The sequence below is a fragment of the Vanellus vanellus genome (genome assembly GCF_965231255.1).
Source record: "Vanellus vanellus genome assembly, chromosome: 5".
NCBI classification, from domain to species: Eukaryota; Metazoa; Chordata; class Aves; order Charadriiformes; family Charadriidae; genus Vanellus; species Vanellus vanellus.
In genome coordinates this window covers 74,593,716-74,617,587 of record NC_138910.1, presented here as the reverse complement: position 1 = coordinate 74,617,587, position 23,872 = coordinate 74,593,716, and the positions used below count along the sequence as shown (strand labels likewise).

The window sequence follows — 23,872 nt, the reverse complement described above, 5'->3', positions numbered from 1 at the left end:
CTGGGGTTTGCATGCCCGCCCCCGGGGCTCCCTGTGCCCCCCACTCGTGACCGCGCCTGAAAGCGCCGGGAGCTCCTCCACGTCCGGGCGCGCCGCGGGGTCTCCCCCCGCCCCGGGTTGCTTTGGGGGGAGGCCAGGGATCGCCCTTTCGGGGAGGGCTTGCCAAGGATGGAGCTGCGATCGGAGTTGCCCAGCGTGCCCGCCGCGCCCCCGCCGGTCCCCCCGAGCTCGGTGGCGGCGGCAGCGGCGGCGGCGGCGGCCACCCTGCCGGTGAGCGTAGCCGGCAGCTTACTGCGGGCCCCGCCGCTGCTGCTGCGGGCGGCCGAGAAGTACCCGCGGACCCCCAAGTGCGCCCGTTGCCGCAACCACGGGGTGGTGTCGGCGCTGAAGGGCCACAAGCGGTACTGCCGCTGGAAGGACTGCATGTGCGCCAAGTGCACCCTCATCGCCGAGCGGCAGCGCGTCATGGCGGCCCAGGTGGCGCTGCGCCGCCAGCAGGCGCAGGAGGAGAACGAGGCCCGGGAGCTCCAGCTGCTCTACGGCACGGCCGAGGGCTTGGCCCTGGCGGCCGCCAACGGCATCATCCCGCCGCGGCCCGCCTACGAGGTCTTCGGCTCCGTCTGCGCCGGGGGCGGCGGCGAGGGAGGCGCCGGCGCCTCAGGTAAGGCCGCGCTGTGCGCCCTCGGGGGGAGCCCGGCACCGGAGTGGGGGGGATGGACCCGGGAGAGGCGGGGGGGGGGAGGGGGGAACAGCATCCGCTACCGCGGCGGAGCATCCCCCGGCTCCGCGGGGCCCGCCTGGGGCAGCCGCACTGACGGTATCTCTCCTTCTCCCCCCTCGTCCCCCCCAAATCGCCCCGCAGAGTCCAAGATGCAGAAGTTCGAGCTGTTCCCCAAGACGCTGCTGCCGAGCCGCGCCGTCACCCCGCAGCAGGCGGGCGGGAAGCCCCTCTCCCCGGACGGCGAGTCCGTGCCCGGCACCTCCTCCCCAGAAGCTCGGCACGGCTCGGGTTCGGAGAACGGGGACGGCGAGTCCTTCCTGAGCTCGCCCGTCTCCAAGGGCCCGAAGGAGGGGGAGGAGAGCCCGGGCTCCATCAGCCCGCTGGGCTCGGACTCGGGCTCGGAGGCGGACAAGGACGAGCAGGACCCGTCGCCCTCGGCCGGCGGCCGGCAGCGGACTCCCATCGACATCCTGACGCGCGTCTTCCCGGCGCACAAGCGCAGCGTGCTGGAGCTGGTGCTGCAGGGCTGCGGCGGGGACGTGGTACAGGCCATCGAGCAGATCCTCAACAACCGCGGCCCGGAGAAGGGCCCCGAGGAGGGCTGGGCTCGGGACGGCGCCTTGCAAGGCCTTCCGCCCACCCCCGCCGCCGCCGCCGCCCACCACCGGCCCTTGATCGCCGGCGCCATGGCCCCCGCCATCGGCACGCTGGGCAGCCGCTCCGCCTTCTCCCCGCTGCAGCCCAACGCCACGCACTTCGGGGCCGAGGCCGGCGCCTACCCGCTGGGCACCCACCTGGGACTCAACCCCCTGCGCCTCGCCTACTCGGCGCACAGCCGGGGACTGGCCTTCATGACCCCCTACTCCACGGCCGGGCTGATGCCCACCCTCGGGTTCCGGCCACCCGTGGACTACGCCTTCAGCGACCTCATGCGGGACCGCTCCGCCGTGCACAAGGAGCAGGTCTACTCCGGCGGGCTCTACGGGCCCATGGTCAACAACACCCCCGAGAAGCAATAGCGGGGGCGGCTTCCTAAAGCTCATCTGTGTAGAGGTAGCTAGGTAGGCACGGGTGGACGGGCACGGGTGGCTTTCTCTTCCCCTCTTCCCCCGTACAGGCGATGGTTGCGTGCAGAGCCCGGCGCGGACAGTCGTAGGTGTATTAAAACGGTGATAAAGGTGCACTTTCATTGTCCAGACATGAGTCACTCCTTGTTGCTTACGGCCATAAGCATGGATATCCTTGGTGCGTCGTGGGGTGTGTACACACACACACACACACTCTCTCACTCTTTCCCACACACATACCTATATATATGTATACTAGCAAGTGTATAATGTTATAAAATGGAAATCTAAGTTATTAATGTAACGCGTAGGTGAACTTGGTATTAACGTTAAGCTAAAGGTTAGACAGCTCATTGTAATACTTACCAGGCATATAGATTGAACATATTGTCAAATTAAAAGCCTTTTCCTTCCCGCCCCCAGAAATGTTACGATCTGTATATAACATTGGAAAGTAGATATATTTGTAACTGTCCGTAGGACCCCGGCGCCAATGGTGTATGACGGTTTAATGAGCCTCCTTCATTTGTGATCTGCAAGAAAATTGCTTTCTTGTTCCGATGTAGCAAACTTCTTGCTGTTTCTAACAGGTAATTCTGTGTTTCCATTTCATAGAAATAAATGTTATTTTCTATTAAAAAACAAAATTGGTCTTACAAATGGCAAGTGGTATTTCATGAGGTGGTGGAAGTGTGTTTTGGGAAATTAATCTGACAAGTACAGTCAATATTTAAAGGAGTTAATGCAATTAGTACAAACATGTTTGCTACATTTTTATCATGGTCAAACCAGATATTCTTCGGAAAATTTATAAATAAAAACGAAGAGTACAAACCAGAGCAATCTCCTTATCAACTGAAATTGTCAAATACATTTTTTTTTTCTGGTTCTAGTCTTTTTATTAATTACGCCAGCGGAAGAAAAAAAAAAAACAAAACAAATCAAACACAGAAGAACCCAAACAAATCAGAGGTGTAAATTTAAGCAGGATTTTTTTTTTTTTTTCCTTCTATAGCTCGCCGATTTCTGTCATATTTAGGAAATCTGGCATTTTCACAGAGAAGAAAAGCACGGTTAAAGCAAACGCCCGCCTTACTGTCCGCGGGTTGTGTAGGGACGGAGAGGCGCTGTTCCCTCGTGTCTGAAATCTGAATGTGCATTTTATTTGTTTCTATATCAAGATAAGCAAAGGGATATATAATAATGACGTTTAGTTAGAATGCAAGAACGTGTTCACGGCAGGCGTGAACGAGGGAAGACACCAGCAGCTCAGTGCGGGGGGGGTGCGCGCAGGACTAGTTTTGCTGGTTCACTTTTGGAGCCGTGTGTCCTTTCAAATCTTTTCCCCCTCAATTCAAGAGTAAAGGCTACACGCGTGGGTTGGGTTTTGTTCACGCGTGGGTTGGGTTTTGTTAGTTTTGCTGTTGTTTTTTTCTTTTCTTTTTTTTTTTTTTTTTTTCTGGTTGGGTTGTGTTTTGTGTGTGTTTGGTTTGTTTTTTTTTTTTTTGTTGTGTTTTGGCAATGATGTCCGACTGTTCTTCAAGACCAAAAAGTAAGGCGTTCGACCCTCTATTTATTTATTTATTGCGATGGCTCGGAGGGGCAACGGTCATCCAGAGAGGCGATCCTTCCGAAGGCCGGAGCGCGACTTTCTTATCAGTCCTGGGAGTGTTTGGCCCAGAAAAACTATTACTCACAAAGAACAAGTTCAGTGTATGGTTGAATTAAGACTGTAAAAGCTCCTAAAGTTGGTTGGTATGGAAACCTAATCCCACCGAACCGCTCCGTGGCACAGCTGGACTGTTTACTTTCTCACTTCAAATATAACTGTGTAAACATTGGCTCGGAGCTGACAGCGCGGCTCCTACCAACCAGTTAATATACTGGTGGGTCTGGGAGGAGACGCGTCCCGCTGTACTCACTGAAGGAAGCCCCGGGGTAAAATCAAAGGACGGTACCAAGTAAAATGCAATTCTTCCTTCCCTCGTGCAATTGATCAAGCTGGATACAATGTAAAAATTTTCTTAAAAAAAAAAAGGAAGTAAATATTACAGATTACACCTAGGTAAATACTTTTGACCCTGATCCATCCTGGGAGCAGCCAAATCAATATCACAAGGGAAACTTTTTAAAGTCTCGTGTTCCAAGAGCGGGTGAAACTTAATATTACTACAATAAAACGGTTTAATAAAGAAGGGCTTTAATAGTGAGCTAATTTGATTGAGTTTCCTAATTCCACTTTAATTGGAAAAGGAGTTGTCTGTTTGGTTATAAAGTGCCAGGGTTATGTTAGACTGGAAAAAAAGATGGACTTTGAGCATCTGAATAAACTTTTTTCCTTTTTTTTTTTTTTTTTTGGTTGGCAGCTGACTTTGTGCAGGATGAGTTTCCATATCTAGGGTTATGAATGGGCTACAAAGAGCTGCTACTTAAAGAAATCAGGTCGCCACATTTCTCCTATTCTAGCCCTGTTGAGAAGGGCTTAAGAGCTGTTGATTTAACTCAGCTCCCCTTTTAATTATAAAAGCCATTCTTATGTAGTTAGCCGAGCAGGACAATTTATCAGAATTGTTGCCGTGTCTTGGAGGCTGGCTTGAGTTTGGATTTATACAACCGACAATGGGGATCACGACGATTAACTTTCGTATGGATAGTTTAGGCTGTTAAATTGGGGGGAGTAGGAGGAGGGAGTAAGAGAATCTGATACATTGTCCCTATAGAGGTATTTTCCGTAGATAAAAAACAACAACAACAAAATCCCTTGGGTTTGAAGCTGCCTCGGAGGGGTTCGTATACAGAAGCCTCTGGCAGAACATAAAATATTCAGGTCCCTTTTAGAGTAAAATAAAATGCTGTCACTTGAATAAAAATCCGCGGAACCGAGTATAAATTATTTGTAAAGCAGAGAGGCTGCGGGCGAGCGCTAGCAAACTTCCCTGTTAATTAAATCTTAATCCACGGGTCGCAGGAAGCGGCGGGGCTGCAGCAGCGGCTGCTGTACATACAAGGGGACACGTTCCGCAGTTATATTAACTGCACTAGTGTTTAATATGAATCAGCCCTAATCCACAGCATAATAAAGATCAAATTAGACTAACCATTTAGTAGCGAAATGACATTCCTTCACCTAAAATGAACCTCTCCGCGCCCTGCTCGCTGCAAGGCGTGCCGGCACTGGGGGCAGCGGCTCTGGGCTGGCTTCCAGGGCCGGGGCCGGCAGCAGCCCACCGGGCTGAGCGGGGCCGAGAAGGGGAGGGGGTGGCTGGGTGGGTGTCCCTTTTACAGCCCGGTTGTTGTATTTTTAAGGCCGACGGGGGAGACCCCCGCTACCCCTCCCACTCTTTGCCAGAGCCGCCTCTCCCCCCCCCTCTGGTTGCGTCCCCCGCGCACCCGATTTGCTGCCGGGGCCCTGGGGATAAAGGCGGTTCGGAGCCGGGTCGTTTCCCCTCCGTTTGGCTCCGCGGCAGCCCCCCGGCCCTCGCCCCGCTGGAGACCGAGCAGCGAGTCCCCGACCCCCGCCCCGGCTCTCCTGCAGGTCCGGCAGGGCTCCGGGCTCCGCCGCCGCGGCGGCCGTCCCGGACTCGATACCCCGCTTCCCGGGCTGGAAACCGCCCCGCAGCCCGGAGGAGGGAAGGGAAGGAACGGGCCGGAGCGCGGCGGGGCGGCGCCGGGTGCCCCTCACCGGGGCGGACGGCCTTTGTGCCGGTGCCGCCGTCCCGGCGCTGAGCAAACACAGCTGCTGCCGGTGCAGCCGGGCACGGCGGTGGCATCGCTGGGGGTGACAGCGGCTGTTACCCGTCCCACCGCCCTCCCCTCGCCCCCTGACATCTCTTCTTCGTTGTCCCCAGCGGCGGGTGGGAGCCCAGGTATGTCCCTCTCCCGAGGTGATTCCATGGGTGGGAGCGCAGCGCCGGGCCAGGCGTTCCCAGGGCTCTTGTGTCAAGCACACAAACTTCCCCCGTCCCCCAGGCGAGGGGACGCCTCTGCCTCCTCTGATCGTGCGGGCATCTCCCCCTGTGTTGTCATAACATCCCCATGGCAACTGCAGCGATTACTTCTATGCCAGAGCAACAATAGGAAAGTATTTAATATATTTAAATGTGATTAAGCAGGTGGAAACAAACAAACAAACAAACGAGGAGGAGCAGCTCCATAGGACGAGCCGGCAAAGAGCTGCTGCGGGCTGCCGCTGCCCGGGAGCCCCGGAGGTGCCGGTGCCGGTATTGCGCCCGGCGGCAGCAGCTCCGCCACCACCGGGGGAACGGCGGCACCTTTAGATCTCGGCAGAGGGAACCGGAGAGGGTATAAATAGTTACAAGGGGAGCGGAACGGGCTGCTTCGCTGATTTCTGCTGCTGTTAGCGTCAGTGAAGGTGCGGGAAAATTCATTCCGATTTCCACGTCCCAGGTTTCAACAGAAAAACTCTGTTGCAAAAAATATTTTTGCCCCGTTGCTGTTCCTTTCCGGCTTTCCCTTTATTTTTCTCTACTTTTTTGTTAGAAGAAAAAACAAAACAAAGCAAAGCAAACAACCCACTGTTGGGCGTAAGTTCGGAAAACAGAAACAAAAACCACGAAAGAACTCCTGAAATTGCACAATGCTGTTTTGTATTTAATCTCCAAAACGAGCTTATTCGGGAAAAAAAAAAAGACAAAAAAAAAGGAGAGAAAATTAATTTTAACAGATTTTTTTAAGCTAAAAACTATTCCCTTTCAGCCGGTACCCCTCTTTTCTATGTTATTAAGGAATCTAACGACCAGTGGAAGAGATGCTGCTCCTGACCTACGTCGCCAAGTGCGCTGCCGGGTCGGTGGGGACTGTCCACTGCGACCTGCCGCCGCCGTTCCCCGGGAACGGCCGGTGCTCGCCCAGCGGAGCCCCGGGAACCGGGCATCCCGCCGTGGCCTGGAATTCACCGTTAAATTGTGCAGCTGGTCGCTGGATTTGGTGGAAATTACCGAGGGCGGCGGGGAAGGAGGGCGTAGGGCTAATGCGGGGGAGGTGGTGTTAATGCAAGGGCCGGGGGTGGGAAGAGGTTAAAAGGTGGGGAATGAGCTGGTTCATCAATACAGGTGCAGGGTGTTGCAGCTGGAGAAGGTATGTTTACAAGGAAGTCTGGTGTTGGGTAATGCTGAAGGTGAAAGAAGTGGGGAGATGAGGGAAGGGGTGAATTCCAGCACAGAAGAGCTGTGCGAGGGGCTGGTGGGGTCTGAGGCTCATGAGAGCTAATGGAGAACTCAGATGCAGTAGTAAGGGCTGTGGAAATATTTAGGAATCACTAAAATAAGAGCTTGGTGCCTGTATTACAAGAGTGCGATGAAAATGTTGTGTTACTTGCTGGGCTTTGAGTTTGAAGGACAGCCATATTCATGAAAAGTGTAAGACAGCTCTTGGACTGTATTAAAAGTCTATTATAATGAGCCTTTCCTGAGGGAGCCTTTAAGACTCGATTATACTCTGCACAGGCTGAGTAAGGCGTACTATGTGGCAGGGTTTACATTTTCAAGGAAAGTATGAAAAGCTCTTAATTTCAGATATAGTAATACCAGGTGCTGTACAGAGGTCAGGAGATTCAATTATATGTGTGCTCATAATACAGGCCAAGGGCTGAGCAAGTGGCCATCAGTGCAAAGTGGTGATGGGTGTTTTTACAGTGACTCATTGATTGTTCATGTGGAAGCAAGTACATCAAGAGAGATGAAAATGCTTAAAGACAAGAAGATATTACTAATAGTCTTAACTGCAACAGGCTGTTTGCTAGCCATTTCTAACCATAACAAGGTCTGAGGCCTGCTCTATCCAAATGCTAGAGTAAACTCATGTTCGTCTTTACCCCAGGTGTGAATTTGGCAGATGTGTACAAGGGCATGATGAGACACCCACCTGGGGGATAATTCTGTTTGGAATGTTGTTTTGTGCAGTATTGGATTTACCTGTATGTGGGAGCTAAAGTCTTATCTGAGATTTTATCTTAACTCCTTGCAAACTCTAAACTAAAGGGGGAAAAACATTGCTTTCTGACAACCCTGGTCTGATGATCTGGAAGAGCAAAATCTTGTCATATACTGATTTGTGGATTAATTTTCTGTAGGCGATGGTGATATGTGGGATGCATTCTGATTCCTGACTTCGCACAGAAGCTCTGCCTAAATGAACTCTGTAATGTAGATAGATCTGTGGGGGGTAAGGATGGATCTTTTGGTGTGTTCTTACTGTGCTTATACTTGTAGCTAGTATGGACTTGGAGAGTCCTACTTTCCCTCCTTTCTTGTTTTGGATCTTATTAATGTGCTGTAAGAGTTATGTCAAAGGTTGTTTCTGCGTAGTTATTCCCCCGCCCCCAATATATGAATGAATGAAAAATGACTAGGTAAAAGGACAGATGGATTTCAGAAAAAGATGTAGAAATCTACTGAAAGCAGGTTACAAATCTGCTATACTTATCTTCAGAAAGTAGTTGACCATTTAACTGGGGAAATATAATAGATGGGCAGGATCTGTGCAAGTTTGAGTAGGTTTGTGACAGCAGGGCAGGCTCGTGGGGGAAGAGGGAAATGGAAAGGAAACCAGAAACAGAGTGCATCTTTTCGTGTGGTCTGACAGGCAGATGGAAAGCATGAATTACAAAGGCTTTTAAAAAGATCTGCTTGGGGTTTATGTTTACAGAGAGATTTAACAGGACCGGCTGGCCTTAAAGTGCTGAGGTCGTTGCTAAAATCAGATGTTTGGAAGTGAAATCGGGTACTAGCCCTGGACCAGAATATAACAGAGGTTCACAGAGATTCAACAAGACAGGAGCAGGGCCCCTATAAACCATTCAGCAGATCCAGAAAAGGGCTTAAAGATCGGCAGGACCTGGAGTCAGGGGAGGAGGGTATAACCCCTGCTAAAGGGAGCTGGATCCAGAGACTGTGAGCTTCTAACCAAGAGTAGCAACAGCAGCATGAGAAGAGAGTCAGAATGAGCTCGGATTTGTGCAGCAAGGACCTACTGATGAAGCAGCTTTATAGGGAACAAAGGTATCAAAATGTTACCTCATTTTCTTGTAAGCAGGATATGGGATATTGATTTCCTCTCATGGATTGGGGAAGCCCGTGGGTAGAACCTATGGATTTCCTCAGTTTTCTAAATCTCCTGCTTGCAAGGTTAGCTGTAGATATTTACAGCCAAAATGAATGGGGCAAATAGTGGAGATTATAATTTAAAGAGCTCTTGCTTTGTAAGAGGGGAGCCAGGTATCTTATATTATACTGCTTAGAAGAATCTAATTAAAGATCTGTTCAATAGGAGAAATGGCAAATGATCAGGCACACAGAAGATGGACTAAAATTGCAGTGCTCAGTCCAGTGTGCTAGAATGAAGATATGAGATGCTTGGCTTTCTCTTGCTTAGAGGGATGAATTATGTTTAATTTCTCTAATCATTCTTTTTGTCCACATTATGAAGCTTTACTTTGACACATAGGAAATAATCCTAATGCAGTGGGGCCAAGAGTGGGAAAATGCTCCAGTAGACTTGGCAGGCAAACCATGGCCCCAGCCCCTTGTCAAAATCCGTACCCTTCTTCATGACAGCTTCGCCCTGACCAGTAGGGATTAGAGAAGTGTTTTCAGGATCTCTTCTCCAGAAGAATTACGTTATAGCCTTCTTCCTGTTAAATGGGTGAAAAAGATCCTAAAATGCTAGTTGAATTTATTTTTTCAGGTTCATTGGAAAATATCTTAGAATGTAAGTATAAGTAGTAGTGTAAGACTGTGGATTTGGGGAAAAATTCATCCATCACATGGCTTACAAGCATAATATGTTGCTCAATGTACACCAGACAAATGAGTTAACTCTAATTTACTGGAAGTGTAACAGTATTAAAATATTCAGGATGTACCCCACACCCATGGCAGACACTTGGAGAAGCTGGCAAAGGCATTGTATGTTTCACCATCACTGAGTTATTTCCCAAGTGTTACATGAAAGTGCCTATGGATTCTGATGCCAGACTGAAGTGTATGTGGCCCACTGGGATCCTGTGCATCTTTCACTTTGGCTTCCTAATTTCCCTCCTGGGAGAGGGCTCAGCTATTTTTCAGTGTCTAGTACCTTGGTCACCGAAAGAAGGTCTAGCTTTAGCCTGGTAAGCAATGATACGTATATCTTTGATCTGGAAAGGGCTTGAAACCTGTGTGAGATGAGGATGTCAACATGCAGGATAGTTTCTAACTATAGAGCAGGGCTGGCAAAATGGTGTACTTGGCTCTCAAGTGGGAAATGTGTCTATTAAGCTAGAAGTCTGAGGTGATGATAGATGTGCTTTTAAAAGCAGGGCCAACTGGGGAGCTAAGGCTATCCCAGGAGCTTTATGTCCTGTGTTATTTTATTCCTCATCACTGAAATGCCTGAGGAAAGTCAGTCCTGATTACACGGGCTGAACTGAACAGCAGCAAATGATGTTCCATAAACTGTAAAAAGCTAAGACTGACCTGGTGAAGTCATTGGTAAAATGTCTGGTTTTCTTGGATGCCTCAGCAGGGTAGATGCTGCATCTGATGGATGTCGATGATATTGGGCAGAGGCGCTCTCATTAAGAAACTGCCTGCTGGAACTCCCTCCAGCCATCTGGCATCCAAAATGCAACAGCAAAAAGGATCCTGTTGGTGATTTTCAGTAAATGTTTTGTACAGAGCCATCTTTGTTGACTGTCTCTATTGTTTTGCAGATGTTTATGGTATCACGAATCTTTTTTTTTTTTTTTTTCAACATTAATTGAAACTCATGCTTCCCCAATCCAAGGATTAATTCTATTATAACAGAAGTGAAATTTGTCTGAAATTTTTATTCTTAAGAGCATTTTTTTTTTAAACAGATCCTCAGATCACATGTTAAATTTGAAATATTTGCAATTTTAACCCCCTGGACCACTGTTGTGCTTTTGAATTTTTTTTTTAAATTATGCATACAGATGACTTTTTTGACTGTTTTGTTCTTTGGTTTCCGAGTATTGCTCCTCAGTTTTGGAAAGATTAGCTTGTAGATATTTTTCTTTAAGCTTTTGAAGGCTTTTTGAGCAACATTAACAAAGAAAGTATTTTATTAGTGTATATGACCCTGGTTGGTGGCAATTGGATTTTATTTTGCCACAAATGACAATGACTTAGTCTCTTTTCTTCTCAGTTTAATTTCTGGTGTGTAAGTGAGGCTCTCAGATGTTCTACTTGTAGACTCTGGTCTCTCTTGGGCAAGAGCTGCCTTTGTTTCTTCATAGACCCAAACACAGTATATTGTCTTGAAGGAGGATGCACAGCAGCCAAGTGCTTCCTGTGATAGCAACATGCTGCTGATGCTCAGTGGGTGTGAGCTCCTGCTCTGTTCTGAGATTAATCTGAAAATGAAACAATTCTTGAAATAGGTATAACTGATGCTTCAGCTGAGTGTGGTACACTTAAAGTAAAGCATATTAACTACTTATATCAAGTCTTTTGAAAGATACAATCATCCTTTATCTTTGCAGGTTGGTTTGTTTAACTTTCACTGGATTATTCTCATGGAATAAGAATGAGATACTGCTGTTGCAGAGGAGCACTGGGACCTTGTAAATGAAGGAAGCTGTGAGGTTTTTGTAGTGAAAACTGCACATGGGTCTCAGAAGATTTGGTTTGTGTACTAAATTCTGCAGTTGATTTACCAACACTATCTGACCTTGAGCTACTCAAAAGAATTCATAATTTTTAAAAAAGTGACTACTAATATTGACTGTCTCCAGTTTTAGTATGAGACGCATAAGGCTTGAATTGCAGACTTTTGTACTACTTGAGTATTTATTTTTAATAAGGGTCCTAATTAAGTGTGCAATCTCTGTTGCAGAAAAGCTCTCCTGGACTCTGTCTTCATTCATTAAAATGTGTCAAATTCCTCAGAGTTTAGAGCAGAGCTCTAACAATGGCAAAAGAGACCCTATGTCCTGAATATATACTAACATGTGCCAAAGAATATGCTTGTTAATAAGTACTTGTTCAGTGATGAAGTATAGCAACAAGGGGTTATATATTTCCTCACTTCCAGCTACATGAGCAGAGCCCCTGACTTCACTCAGGAAGCTATACTGTTGTGAGACATGGAAAAGTAAAATACCCTTTGCTTTATAATAAGTCATTCCAGCTCTGTCTAATTAACACTTCTTAGTGTTAATTGTAACCCCCTGTTCTGTGTTTTTCAGGGACAATATTTCCCAGGTACTGCTGATGAAATGTCAGGCAGAGGCAATAATTTTGTTTTCCTTGCTATTATAACATTGTGCCATAGATATAGTTATATACAGAGATATGTGCCAATCAACCAACAGAGCAAACAAGATGAAGTAAAAATCTTCTCCTTAGAGAACTCCTTAGGCAGACAATGAATTATGAGTTCTTCTCTGCCTAGAGAACTAGCAGTGAAAATAGCTATTTCTACTGCCATATCTTGCTGTGACTAAAAAAAGAAAAAAAGGAATAATTTTAGGTGGCTTGTTTTATTAAATCGATAGACTTAACAGGATGGCGTGGTAGAGTACAAAAATACAAAATATTTTTTTACATAATCTGCAGAATCCTACATGCTTCTAACATTAGTGCCACAGAAATACCATTGGTCAGTATTTGCAGAACAGCATTTAATGAACAATAAAGGCATTCATGTTGTTGGAAGGGGGAAAATCCTGTTGGCAGTCCAGCAAACCTACCTATCTTGGTTTTGTAGTCTGAAGGAAATGAGAGAGTACTCAAAGAAAGTGGGAACATGAGATTCCCTGTTAAAACATCATTCCGGTGCTGGCAACACTACAGAACTATTGCAAAAGATAAATAAGAAAGTAAGGATATGGGGCCATTGCATGTCACTGGTGCTTAAGTAGGACTTTTCTTTTGGAACGCGACTTAAAAATTGAAGGTGGAATTTGGTCTGTGGCAAGAGAATGTAAAGCAATTGCTGTCTCATCCAAGCAATCCTGTGCAGCAAGGGGGGAAGTATCTGTGATGGCTCAGTATTTTACGAGAAGGGGAAATTGAGAGAGAGACCTAACTGAAAAGTAGAAAAAAAAAAACCACACCCAAACCAAACAACCTCTCATGATGAAACATGGAAAAATAGCAATTATGTGAATGCCAACTGTAAGATTAAAATACAATGTCCAATAATTTCAGTCACAACCTGTACAGTTAAATTAACAAGCATTTTACACTGTTTTTATAATTTTTTTTTTTTTAAATGGGAACATGCTCCTAAATTTGGGCTTAGCCCTAGTCTTTCAAATATTACAAATTTCTCCCTGCCACCTAATGTAACATTTGAAATTGTGGAAGACTTGATGGCCCCATGAAATGTCTAGAAATGCTTTGACATCTTGCTCTTAGGAGATCACCGGTGTTTATAGCCTAGTGGCTATTTTGTAGAGCTTTATGCTGTTATCTTAAACATCCAGGAGGAGGGAGGGGAAAGGCCAAAGTTCTCTTTCCCTGGATTGAGACTGATATAACTAAAGGGAAAATTTCAACACAATGTTTCTTACCTACATTGAAATGCATCAAATTGCTTGTGAAATACAGACTCATTTAGAGGATGGCAAAAAAACCCACAGCATTTTTTTTTTTTTTTTAATCACCCACATGACTGTTGCTTTATCATTGTAGACTTTTGCTTTATCTCTAAAGAAATTAACTTTTAGATTCTTTCTGGCCCGTCAGCTTGGCTTTTCAGCATTGCGGTTATTCTATGGCTGTGTTATCGTGTAATGAAATCACTCATCAAAAAGCTTACCAGCATGTAGAGAACAAGTGTCTTCTGAAAAAGGAAAGCACTAATAAATACTCATATGTTACAAAAGAAGAATGTGTTCTTCTACACTTCTAATACTATGCAGTCTAGACACTTTTTTACCATCATGGTGTTCTCTTGCCCTCCCCCTTCACATGACACACTGATGGTAAATTTGACTCAATCGCTCCTCAATGCTTAAAATACTTAACCGTCTTCTTTTTGTTTGTCAGAATGCTATCATTCCTGCATTCTGAATTTCTCACCGTTGAGTTTTGTGGGGTTGTTTAATCATCTTGCTGGAACAAAAAGGAAACGTGAAGCACACACAGGAGGCAGGAGAAGTGTGAAGCTGAGGTGCACCAGCACCTTGCTTAAGCCGGAGCACCTACTTCTGAAGAAAAGGGCTGGAGGGAAAAGGGGAAATTGTGGCAGGTCAGGTTTTAGCTGGGACATGGACAGCCCCTCTGCAGACATTTGCCTCACCAGAGGACCTAGCTTGGCCTAACCAGGTTGGGGGCCCCTTTGTGCCTGCACACTGGGTGGTGGATATGTGGGTACTCAGTATGGCTCTTGGGAGGAGCTGTGTTTTTTGGACAAGATGAAGGCCAAGCCTTGAAACCCTTCCAGCCTTTAAAAATCCTGTGGCACTGCCCATGAGAATGGGAGGCAAAGCCAACCTGTGAGCAGGGCTGCAGCTATGGCCTCGGCAGGTGGCAGCGCTGTGGGGCACGGGGTGGTCTCCTGCCTCTCCTCAGCACGCTGAGGGGTGGCCATGGGGCCAGCTGCAGCTTGCAGCCCCCATGGCAGGACAGTTCAAATGTGTGGATGACAGGTTTGTCTCCATTTGTCTCTGAGGGAGTTTTTCCTGGTGAAGGGTGCCCATTTCTCCTCCCTGCCTTGATCACCTGCTTGCAGTAACAACTTGCTTGGCTGCACCTGACTGCTGTTCCCTTTGGATGAGGGGCAGCCATAGGTCTCCCAGCAGTGTCCCCGTGCCTCTTTCCTGATCCAGCAACTCATCCCCTGGTCCCAAGGCTGAGCTATACCCACACCCCCTGCTCAGTCTCTTGGAGGACTGACTGCGGCACCATAGCTGAGGTAGCGGCTTCATTTGGTCACTGTCCTGGGTGAAACAAGATGGCGGTGAGGAGGCCCAGGGCGTCCTGCTCCCTCAGGGCCTCTTGCCCCAAAGAGAAATTTGCGCCTGGCTCAAATTAGCCCTTGCAGCCCAAAGAACCCACTCCCTCCCCTCATGAGTATTTGATTTTTGTTTATGTGTGTTGTTTCACTTCTAGCTTCTGTTAAGAAATTTTGGTTAAGTGTGTGCATGGTTTTTTTGCAGTGTTGTAGAAACGCACTGAGGGTGTTTAATGGCAGCCAGGGCAGCAGGCACTGCCTGGACCAGACACATAAGAGCTGGTGAAAGCAAGGTGTGAGGATCTCTTCACCTGAGGTTTTGGGATGCCATTGGCATACTGTTGACTTAATACTTTTAAGATCATCAGGCACACTTAGAGTCTGAGATAAGACAAGCTTTGTAGCAGACATTGCCTATTTCCATGGTAAATTACATTGCTAATTTTATTTTCATTTTCATGCTTTGTTATGAAAACTGAAATCAGCAAGGGATATTGTCCATTTCTTTATGCAGTGTATTTTTGAAAGGCTGTAATCAAATGGCAGTTCCTTGCAAACTAGTCATGGCTGAATTCAGTGGCTGTAGTCTCTGTGTGTGTATGTACATATATGTGTTGGTGTATGTACATATTTCTATATATCTACCTTACCTTTGTGAATTCTTTTACCATTTGTAGCTTCTTTACAAATTAACTTTTCTAACACAGCAGTCTACTGCATCATGTCACGCATGCTGACCACATGCTGGTGGTTGACGATAATATAGCAGAGTTGCTGATTATGGCAAACTTATTCTCAGGAGACGAATGAGAAATGGATGTTTTGTATGGAGTTTGATTTGTGCAGATTAGGCAGATAATGCTACATATGAGAGATTAGAATGTGACATTAAGACCAAAATAAACACGCAAACAAGCTCTGTGAAATTCACACTGCAAAGGTAAGATAGGAAATCGGGTAGTAGACCATATGGCTTGGTACCCGAGATCCAATTTTAAACTTGAAATACCAAAGGTAGTATGTTAGACCTGAGCTCGTGAACTCCTATCATCTGTGTTATTTTATGCACTTGAATGGTCTCAGTGACTTTCATGCTGACCCATTTCCCATATCTTTGAAGATTTTGCAGTCTTTACAATACAGGACTGCTTTTTCTGTGTGCCTTGGACAGCTCCAAGCATCCACCAAAAATACAGTAATTATACATTAGAACTCACTTTGAAATTTGTTTCATATTGATGTGGAAACGCAGGTGAGTACTAGCCTAGTAAATATGCTGCTTGGACATGGAAAGACTGATACTATAGTCATTTCAGCACAGTATAATTGCTAGTCCAGAGGAAAGTAATTATAGTTAAGAAAAATACAGCTGAGAAAGTGTGGACTGTTCTTTTTTTTTTTTTTAAGCTCTCTTGAGACATCTCATGTTGTTTTACTGACCTCAGTGAAGACCTGAGAACCATACAATAAAAGTCACTATTCTTAGTTTTCTTGCATCCTACATCCAGCTCTTTCTTGATGACCGAGCAGGTTTATATGACTATAAGCCGATGGGTTCCTTATCCTTCCAGAAGTGTACTCCAGTATATAAACAAGGAATTGCAAAAGGGATGCACAATATACATATTGAATTTCATATTATTAATTGGAACACTGCCAAACTGAAAGCTGACTTATTTAGTGGAAATAATTCCTCACAGAGGAAAAAGAACAATTTTGGCAGACCACATAATATGTGTCTGAGAGTTCACAGAATCACAGAATGATAGGGGTTGGAAGGGACCTCTGGAGATGATCTAGTCCACCCCCCCTGCCAGACTGGGTTGCACAGGATGATGTCCAGGTGGGTTTTGAATGTCTCCAGGGTCAGAGACTCCACCGCCTCTCTGGGCAGCCTCTGCCAGTGCTCTGCCACCCTAAAAGAAGTTCCTCCTCATGTCTAGATGGAATGTCCTATGTTCAAGTTTGCCTGTTACTTTTTGTCCTATCACTGGGCACCACTGAAAAAAGACTGGTTCCATCTACCTGGCACCCTCTCTTTAAGTATTTATAAGCATTGATAAGATCCCCGCTTCCCCCCCACCCCCCCCCCAGTCTTCTTTCCTCTAGACTAAAAAGACCCAAGTCCCTCAGCCTTTCCTCATAAGAAAGATGCTCCAGTCCCCTGATCATCTTTGTAGCCCTTTGCTGGACCCTTTCCAGCAGTTCCCTGTCCTTCTTGAACTGGGGAGCCCAGAACTGGACACAGTACTCCAGATGTGGCCTCACCAGGGCAGAGTAGAGGGGGAGGATAACCTCCCTCAACCTGCTGGCCACACTCTTCTTGATGCACCCCAGGATACCATTGGCCTTCTTGGCCACAAGGGCACATTGCTGGCTCATGGTCATCCTGTTGTCCACCAAGACTCCCAGGTCCCTTTCCACAGAGCTGTTTTCCAGCAGGTCAACCCCTAACCTGTACTGGTGCATGGGGTTGTTTCTCCCCAGGTGCAGTACCCTACACTTGCCTTTATTGAACTTCATAAGGTTTCTCTCTGTCCAACTCTCTGGCCTGTCCAGGTCACGCTGAATGGCAGCACAGCCTCCCGGTGTGTCACTAACACCTCCCAGTTTTGCGTCATCAGCAAACTTGCTGATGGTACACTCCATCCCTTCATCCAGGTCATTGATGAATATATTGAACAGGACTGGACCCAGTACTGACCCCAGAGGAACACCACTTGTTACAGGTGTCCAACTAGACTCTGCACCACTAATCACAACCCTCTGAGCTCTACCTGTCAGCCACTTTTCAATCCACCCCACTGTCCATTCATCTAACCCACACTTCCTAAGCTTGCCTATGAAGACAATGTAGGAGACGGTTTGCTGAAGTCAAAGTAGACAACATCCACTGCCCTCCCCTTAACTCTCCATCCAGTCATGTCATCGTAGAAGGCTATCAAATTAGTCAGACATGACTTCCCCTTGGTGAATCCATGTTGACTACTTCTGATAACCTTCTTTTCCTCCAGATGCTTTGAGATGATGCCCAGAACAAGCTGTTCCATAATCTTTCCAGGGATGGAGGTGAGGCTGACTGGCCTGTCGTTTCCTGGTTCTTCCTTCTTGCCCTTTTTGAAGACTGGAGTGACATTGATTTTCCTCCAGTCCTCGGGTACCTCTCCTGTTCTCCAGGACCTTTCAAAGCTGATAGAGAGTGGCCCAGCAATGAATTCTGCCAGCTCCCTCATCATTCATGGGTGCATCCTGTCCAGACCCATGGACTTGTGGATATCTAATTTACTTAATTGATCTCTAACTTGATCCTCTTCAACCAAGGGAAAGTCTTCCTTCCTCCAGACTTTCTCTGTTACCTGCAAAGTCTGGGACTCCTGAGGGTTGGCCTGAGCAGTAAGGAGTGAAGCAAAGAGAGCATTCAATAACTCTGCCATCTCTGCATCATCTGTCACCATGGCACCTGTCTCGTTCAACAGCAGGCCCACATTTTCTCTAGTTTTCCTTTTACCTCTGATGTACTTGAAGAAACCCTTCCTGTTGACCTTGACATTCCTTGCCAGATTTAACTCCAAGGAGGCCTCGGCTTTCCTTGTTTCATCCCTGCATACTTTGAGAGCGTTCTTGTAATCTTCCCAAGTGGTCAGTCCTTTCTTCAACGTACTGTAAACTTCTTCCACTTGAGCTTTTTCAGAAGCTCTCTGCTCAACCATGCAGATCTGCTTCCCTGGTCTGATTTCTTGCTCTTAGGGATGTACCGATCCTGAGCTTGGAGGAAATGATACTTGAATATCAATCAGCTCTCTTGAGCCCCCTTACCCTCTAGACCCCTAACCCATGGGATTTCTCCAAGCAGTTTCTTGAAGAGATCAAGCTCCTGTAGTCCAAGGTTGCAATCCTGCTTGTAGTTTTACGTGTACTACACTTAATCCTGAACTCTATCTTCTCATGGTTACTACAGTCAAGGCTGCCCCCAACCTTAATGTCCTTCACCAGTCCCTCTTAATGTTTGTCAGTACTAGCTCCAGTAGTACACCTCTCTTTGCTGGGTCCTCCACCACCTGAGTCAAAAAGTTATCATCAATGCACTGGAGGAACCTCCTGGACTGTACGTGCCCAGCTGTGTGGCCTTCCCAGCAGATATCAGGGTGATTGAAGTCCTCCATGAGAACCAAGGCTTGTGATTGTGAGGTGATTCTCACCTGTCTGTAGAAGGCCTCATCAACTTCCCCATCCTGATCAGGTGGCCTGTAATAAACACCCACAACAGTGTCTCTCATATTAGCCTGCCTCTTAATCCTTACAAGCTCTCAGCTCGTTCTTTGTCACCCCCAGGGAGACCTCGATACATTCCAGTTGCTCTCTCGCATAAAGAGAGTCTCCACCACCTTGCCTTGCTGGCCTATCTTTCCTAAGGAGAACATAGCCCTCCATGACAGCATTCCAGTCATGTGAGCTATCCCATCATGTCTCAGTAATTGCAATGAGATCACGGCCCTGTGACCCCACACAGATCTTTAATTCTTCTTGTTTTTTCCACATGCTGTGTGCACTGGTGTATAAGCATTTCAGAGAGGCAGTTGAGCATGTAGTTTTTGCCCTTGAGGGGTGGTAGGCCTTCTGATTCTCAAAAATACTAGCACACTGTCCCACAAGTGCTGGGCTACTACATCTGGGTGCCACTCTAGCAAGCCCAGTTACATCCCCGACCCCCTTCAAATCTAGTTTAAAGCTCTCTCAATGAGCCCTGCTAACTCTTGTCCTAGAACCCTTTCCCCCCTGCAAGATATAGGCTTTTCCCATCTGTTACCAGCAGGCTTGGTGTCCTGTAAATCAAGCCATAGTCAAAGAACCCAAAGTCCTGCTGGTAGCACCAGGCTTGGAGTCAGGCATTGATCTGCTGTCTCTTAGTTACCTACTAGTAACTTGAAAAAGTCACGTGGCCATGAACAGTATAAAATTAAGTTATTGGGCATATTGGTTGAAAGTCATCTCAAATCACACGTTTGTCCCAACTTTACATTACGCTTTTATTGCTTTAAAAGTAACTTTCTGTGCTGTTTTTGCAAATATTTATCTTTTTTTTTTTTCTCCCTTCATGAAAGAATTGCAAAACCAGGAAACTGCATTCCCAGAAAATACAATCTAAAAAAGAAGGGTGAAAAATTAAAGAAGAAAATGTCTTCAGATACATCACAGCTCTATAGGAGTGAGGTCCAAGGGAACCAAAATCCCATAGCTTTTGAGGAGTTTAGATCCGAGCATTATAGTTCACACCTTCAGAACTTTCTTTCTTTTTTATTTTTTAATATCATAGTTGTTATCCAGTGTTTAGTATTTCTCAAATATCACTGCCATGAAAATACTCTAGGCCAGAGAACTGCATGCCATGTTTTGGACAGAAAGCTTTTAATGATCTGACCAAAAGAAGGGTATACTTTTTTGTCCTTCTATAGCAATACTATTTTCTTCTCCGCCTAGTTTGTACTTTAATTGGCACATCTGTCTTTAACAGAACCCCTTCAATAACTCTGTCCTGTGCTCTAGCTCTTAAACCTTCATCCTTTCTCTCTGGGTTAGGTAGCAAATTCCTGTGACTGTGTGATATAGTTTTCAAAGTGTCTTCTACCTAATTGCCATTAAAATCCCTCTGAAAAAAAAATCTCACTATGCACTGTGTTTCTTAAGTGTGTTTTTTCCTGAGATTTAGTTACGAAGTAGTAGTGCAAGATGCTTGAAAGGACTCAGGAAGCAGCCTCTCTCCTGACAGTGACTCAAAGGGATGATTAGGACAATGCAGGAGATTGAGTTTGTAATAGTGGTAGTTTCTTCTAATCCCTCTTTGTTTTAACAATCATGTGTAAAACTTAAAAGGTGCATGCTGAGCTCTTGTTCAAATGTCAGTAGTGGAAGTGCAGAGGTTAAGAGGTGTCTGTCTCGCAAGCAAATGCGGAAGAAAATGATGCTGTGGTTTGGGCACCTGATTGCAACTCAGAAGGCTTTGGTTAAACTTCCTGTTCTACCAAAGACCTCCTGTGGGCTCAAGGGGAGTTACCTGGGGCTTGGGTAAAGTACCGTGTCCTTCTTAGCCCAAACTTTCCTCAAGTACAGTAGCTGGTTAGAGTTTCAAAGAGAGAAACATGAACAATCACTGCATCTAGCAAATGTGAACTATGAGTATTGGCCAAGGTTAGTGACTTATTGAATACCTTGTAGTACTGAAAGGATTTTTGTAAGATCTGACTCTTGGAGTCCTGGTATTCCACAAGAACCTCAGATTTTGCTTTTAAACAAACTTTTAGCCATCTGTTTGAGGAAGAAAAAATGAAGTCGTCAACCATAAAGGCCTGATAAAATGAAGGGAATGGCATAGCTATTAAAATGTTATGTTTAAAGCAGTCCAAGACCAGATCTGACTTGTGGTTTAGGAGTCCAGGTTGGCAGTGAGAGAAGACAGGCTCTTCCCAACTGTCAGAAACTGAAAGCAGCCAGTATCTCACACTGGCTTCCAGGATCCATAGTTTTAGATTTAAATAATTTATGTGGTTAATGAATAATAAATTTAATAGTAATGATTAAGGCAGATGACTCCTTGTTCAGTTAAATGGTCACAGCCAACTGAAAAATGTGCATGGTGCATAAACGCTGCTCTCCTAAGTTTGCATGCATTCATCCTCTGACAAGCTTGTTTAATGCTGTGGATGATTCACTTTGCCCTTAGACAGTGCTTCACTGTTTCCTGCCTCAGACCTGGCTGCAGCAATGTGCTTGGTTTAGAGGACGGCAGCTAATTAATTTACAGTGTTTTGCTCTCTTGTGCAGTGAAGCTCCAGAAACCACAAGTTTCCTTCCTAACTGCTGTGGAAGCTGATGTGCTGGTCCCTGCTGGCTTGTGTGCTGTGTTGCCTGCTCTGTGGCAGTTTCCTAGGCCAGGCTCTACTGATCCCTCCAAACTGTTAGCCCCAAAGTCGGTCCTGGTGGGGATTAGAACAGCTCAGCAGGGGTGTGCAGAGACAGGCAGTGCTGGCTTTGGAACAGGGTTCCTGCAGGGCTCTGGAATAAGAGGGAAAATTCCCCATCTCTTATCTTGCCCTTCCCTCCCACCATTGCCATTCAGCCCATTTCCTTGGAGAGGCTTTGTGGAGTCTACAGACCACAGAGCTTTTTTCTTCTTCCCCACCCTGTTCCTCCATTCCAAACCTCCTGGTGTTTGTTTTTGCTGTGTTGCCTCTTGTCAAAACATCAAGCGCAAGACTCTTACAGTATTCAAATGGAACAAACAAGTGGATGCTGTGTAGCATGAACCATGCAGCCAGGATAGAGGGTTTGCTGGCTCTACGCTACATTAACTTTTGCTGTTGTACAATGGCTGAGATGTGCTGCTCCCTTGGGTTAAGATCTTTGCACGAAGGGACCCCAGACTGTCATGGGATAGTGCTCCATTGTGGAGGACTATCTGTCTGATGGTAGGGAGGAGGTCCTGTGCTATTCTTCTTCTGATGACAGTCAGGAAGGAGACAGGACTGACTTTGCATCTCTGCAATTCCATGCTAGTTTGTTGTCCTATTGGCTGTGGGTGGCATAAATAGAAACATTTGGACACTGAGACAGTTATTCCTGAATTACTCATGCAAGTGGGAAGCAAATCAAGCCCTCTGCTTGTGCTTGTTTATTTATTAATTAATTTATTAACCATTTTACTTTTGTTGACTGAGCAAAACTCCCATTAAACTGTGAGAGCCCTCTGTAACTAACTGGACTGGAACCGTTTGCTCCAGAATGTTTCTTGAAGGCTTCCAGCACAATGCTGACAAGATTTGCCTCTTCCCGTGTTTACAGTAGTTTGTGAGGTAAAGAACCGTATTTTGTTTTCTTCACCCTTTCTCCGGATCTCCTAGGAGGCAGTCAGTGGCAGAGCTTGCTCTTTGGCACAGCTTTCAGTCAGGCTCAAAACATACATTGGGTCATTACAGCAAAATGAGTTATCCCCAAGTTGCATGTCTCAAGCTGGAACTAGTGAATTGGAGGCTTAAACTTTGGGAAAATCCCTACAGCTATCAGTTATGCATTTTATCTAATGTATTTTTATAGGACTGTTTCTCTCTTTCCCCAAGGAAGAGCTAGTGGAAGTTTGCTCCTGTGGTACATTACAGGACTTGTTTGAGCAGTGTCTTGATTCTGCTGCCACTGTGTGGTCAAAACCAGTCTGGTGCTTCAGGTATTCCTGTTTCTCACCGTGATTTGTGTGGAGCCAGTGCAGTCCGGCATCCTATGTGTGATTTGCCTCCATGCCACTGGAAACGAGGAGTAACTACACTGCAATTAAAACACTCTTTATTTGTGTTAGCGGCGCAGCCAGATGCACCTGCAGCAATAAGGGCCCATTGTGCTGAGTAGGTGTTAGGCTAGGAAAAAACAACAAACAGTCCCTAAGCCAGCTCATAATTTGATACTATGACCATATGTAACAGGTAAATAAAACTGACCCGGCAAGGCTAAACCTTCTCATAGTCATGTGCTTGAAGTCAAGGCCTTGATGAATAGCTGCCGTTGACTGTGTTGTTTGAAATATAAGCAAAGAGGGAAGACTGTTAGTGGGATTTCATTCATCTCATTTGTGGTAATTTCCACAACTCGTTCGCACCCCAAGATGGTGGGTTCTTCCTGTGTTGTTATGGATGAAAAGTTATAGATCTCTTGCAGCCTTGCAGATTGTTGAGGTTTCAGGCATGCTTCAGAAGCTTTGCTATTCAGTAGTAAAGCACTGTAACAAATAATCAGATACAGGTGTACTTAACAGGAAAAAAAGTTTATATTGGTTTTGCTTTTTAGAAAATAATATGGTAATCATTTATGTTTTGCCAGTTTGGTAATATCCAGGAGGCTTCTCAGTCATTAATTCACTTGAGTGAATTAGAAATGTTTTATTGTAGTAATAAACAGTGATATGTCTTCAGGGACTTTCAAAGCAAGTAAAATAGAAAACGTAAATTACTCTGTGGTTTGGTTCTGCATTCCTTGTTTATTCAGGATTTTCGGTGGCTTCAAGGAATGCAGGAGCAAGCCCCAAATATTTGTAAGGAAATCAGGGTGAAAAAATTTTGCCTTGAGCCCAAAGATTAAAAAAAAGTAAAATGTCAGCACTAGAAATTGACAGAGGAGAAAA

At 46.0% G+C, this 23,872-nt stretch overlaps 1 protein-coding gene across 1 annotated transcript; it reads left to right on the top strand.

Annotated features, from left to right (window-relative positions):
- Window positions 1-168: 168 nt before the first annotated feature.
- On the top strand, window positions 169-1,740 carry DMRTA2 (DMRT like family A2; the record flags this gene model as incomplete). The annotated part of the gene is made up of 2 exons (XM_082484181.1): window positions 169-661; window positions 863-1,740. 2 exons carry the CDS (start codon window positions 169-171, stop codon window positions 1,738-1,740), a joined length of 1,371 nt encoding a protein of 456 aa, XP_082340307.1.
- Between the last annotated feature and the right edge of the window lie 22,132 nt (window positions 1,741-23,872).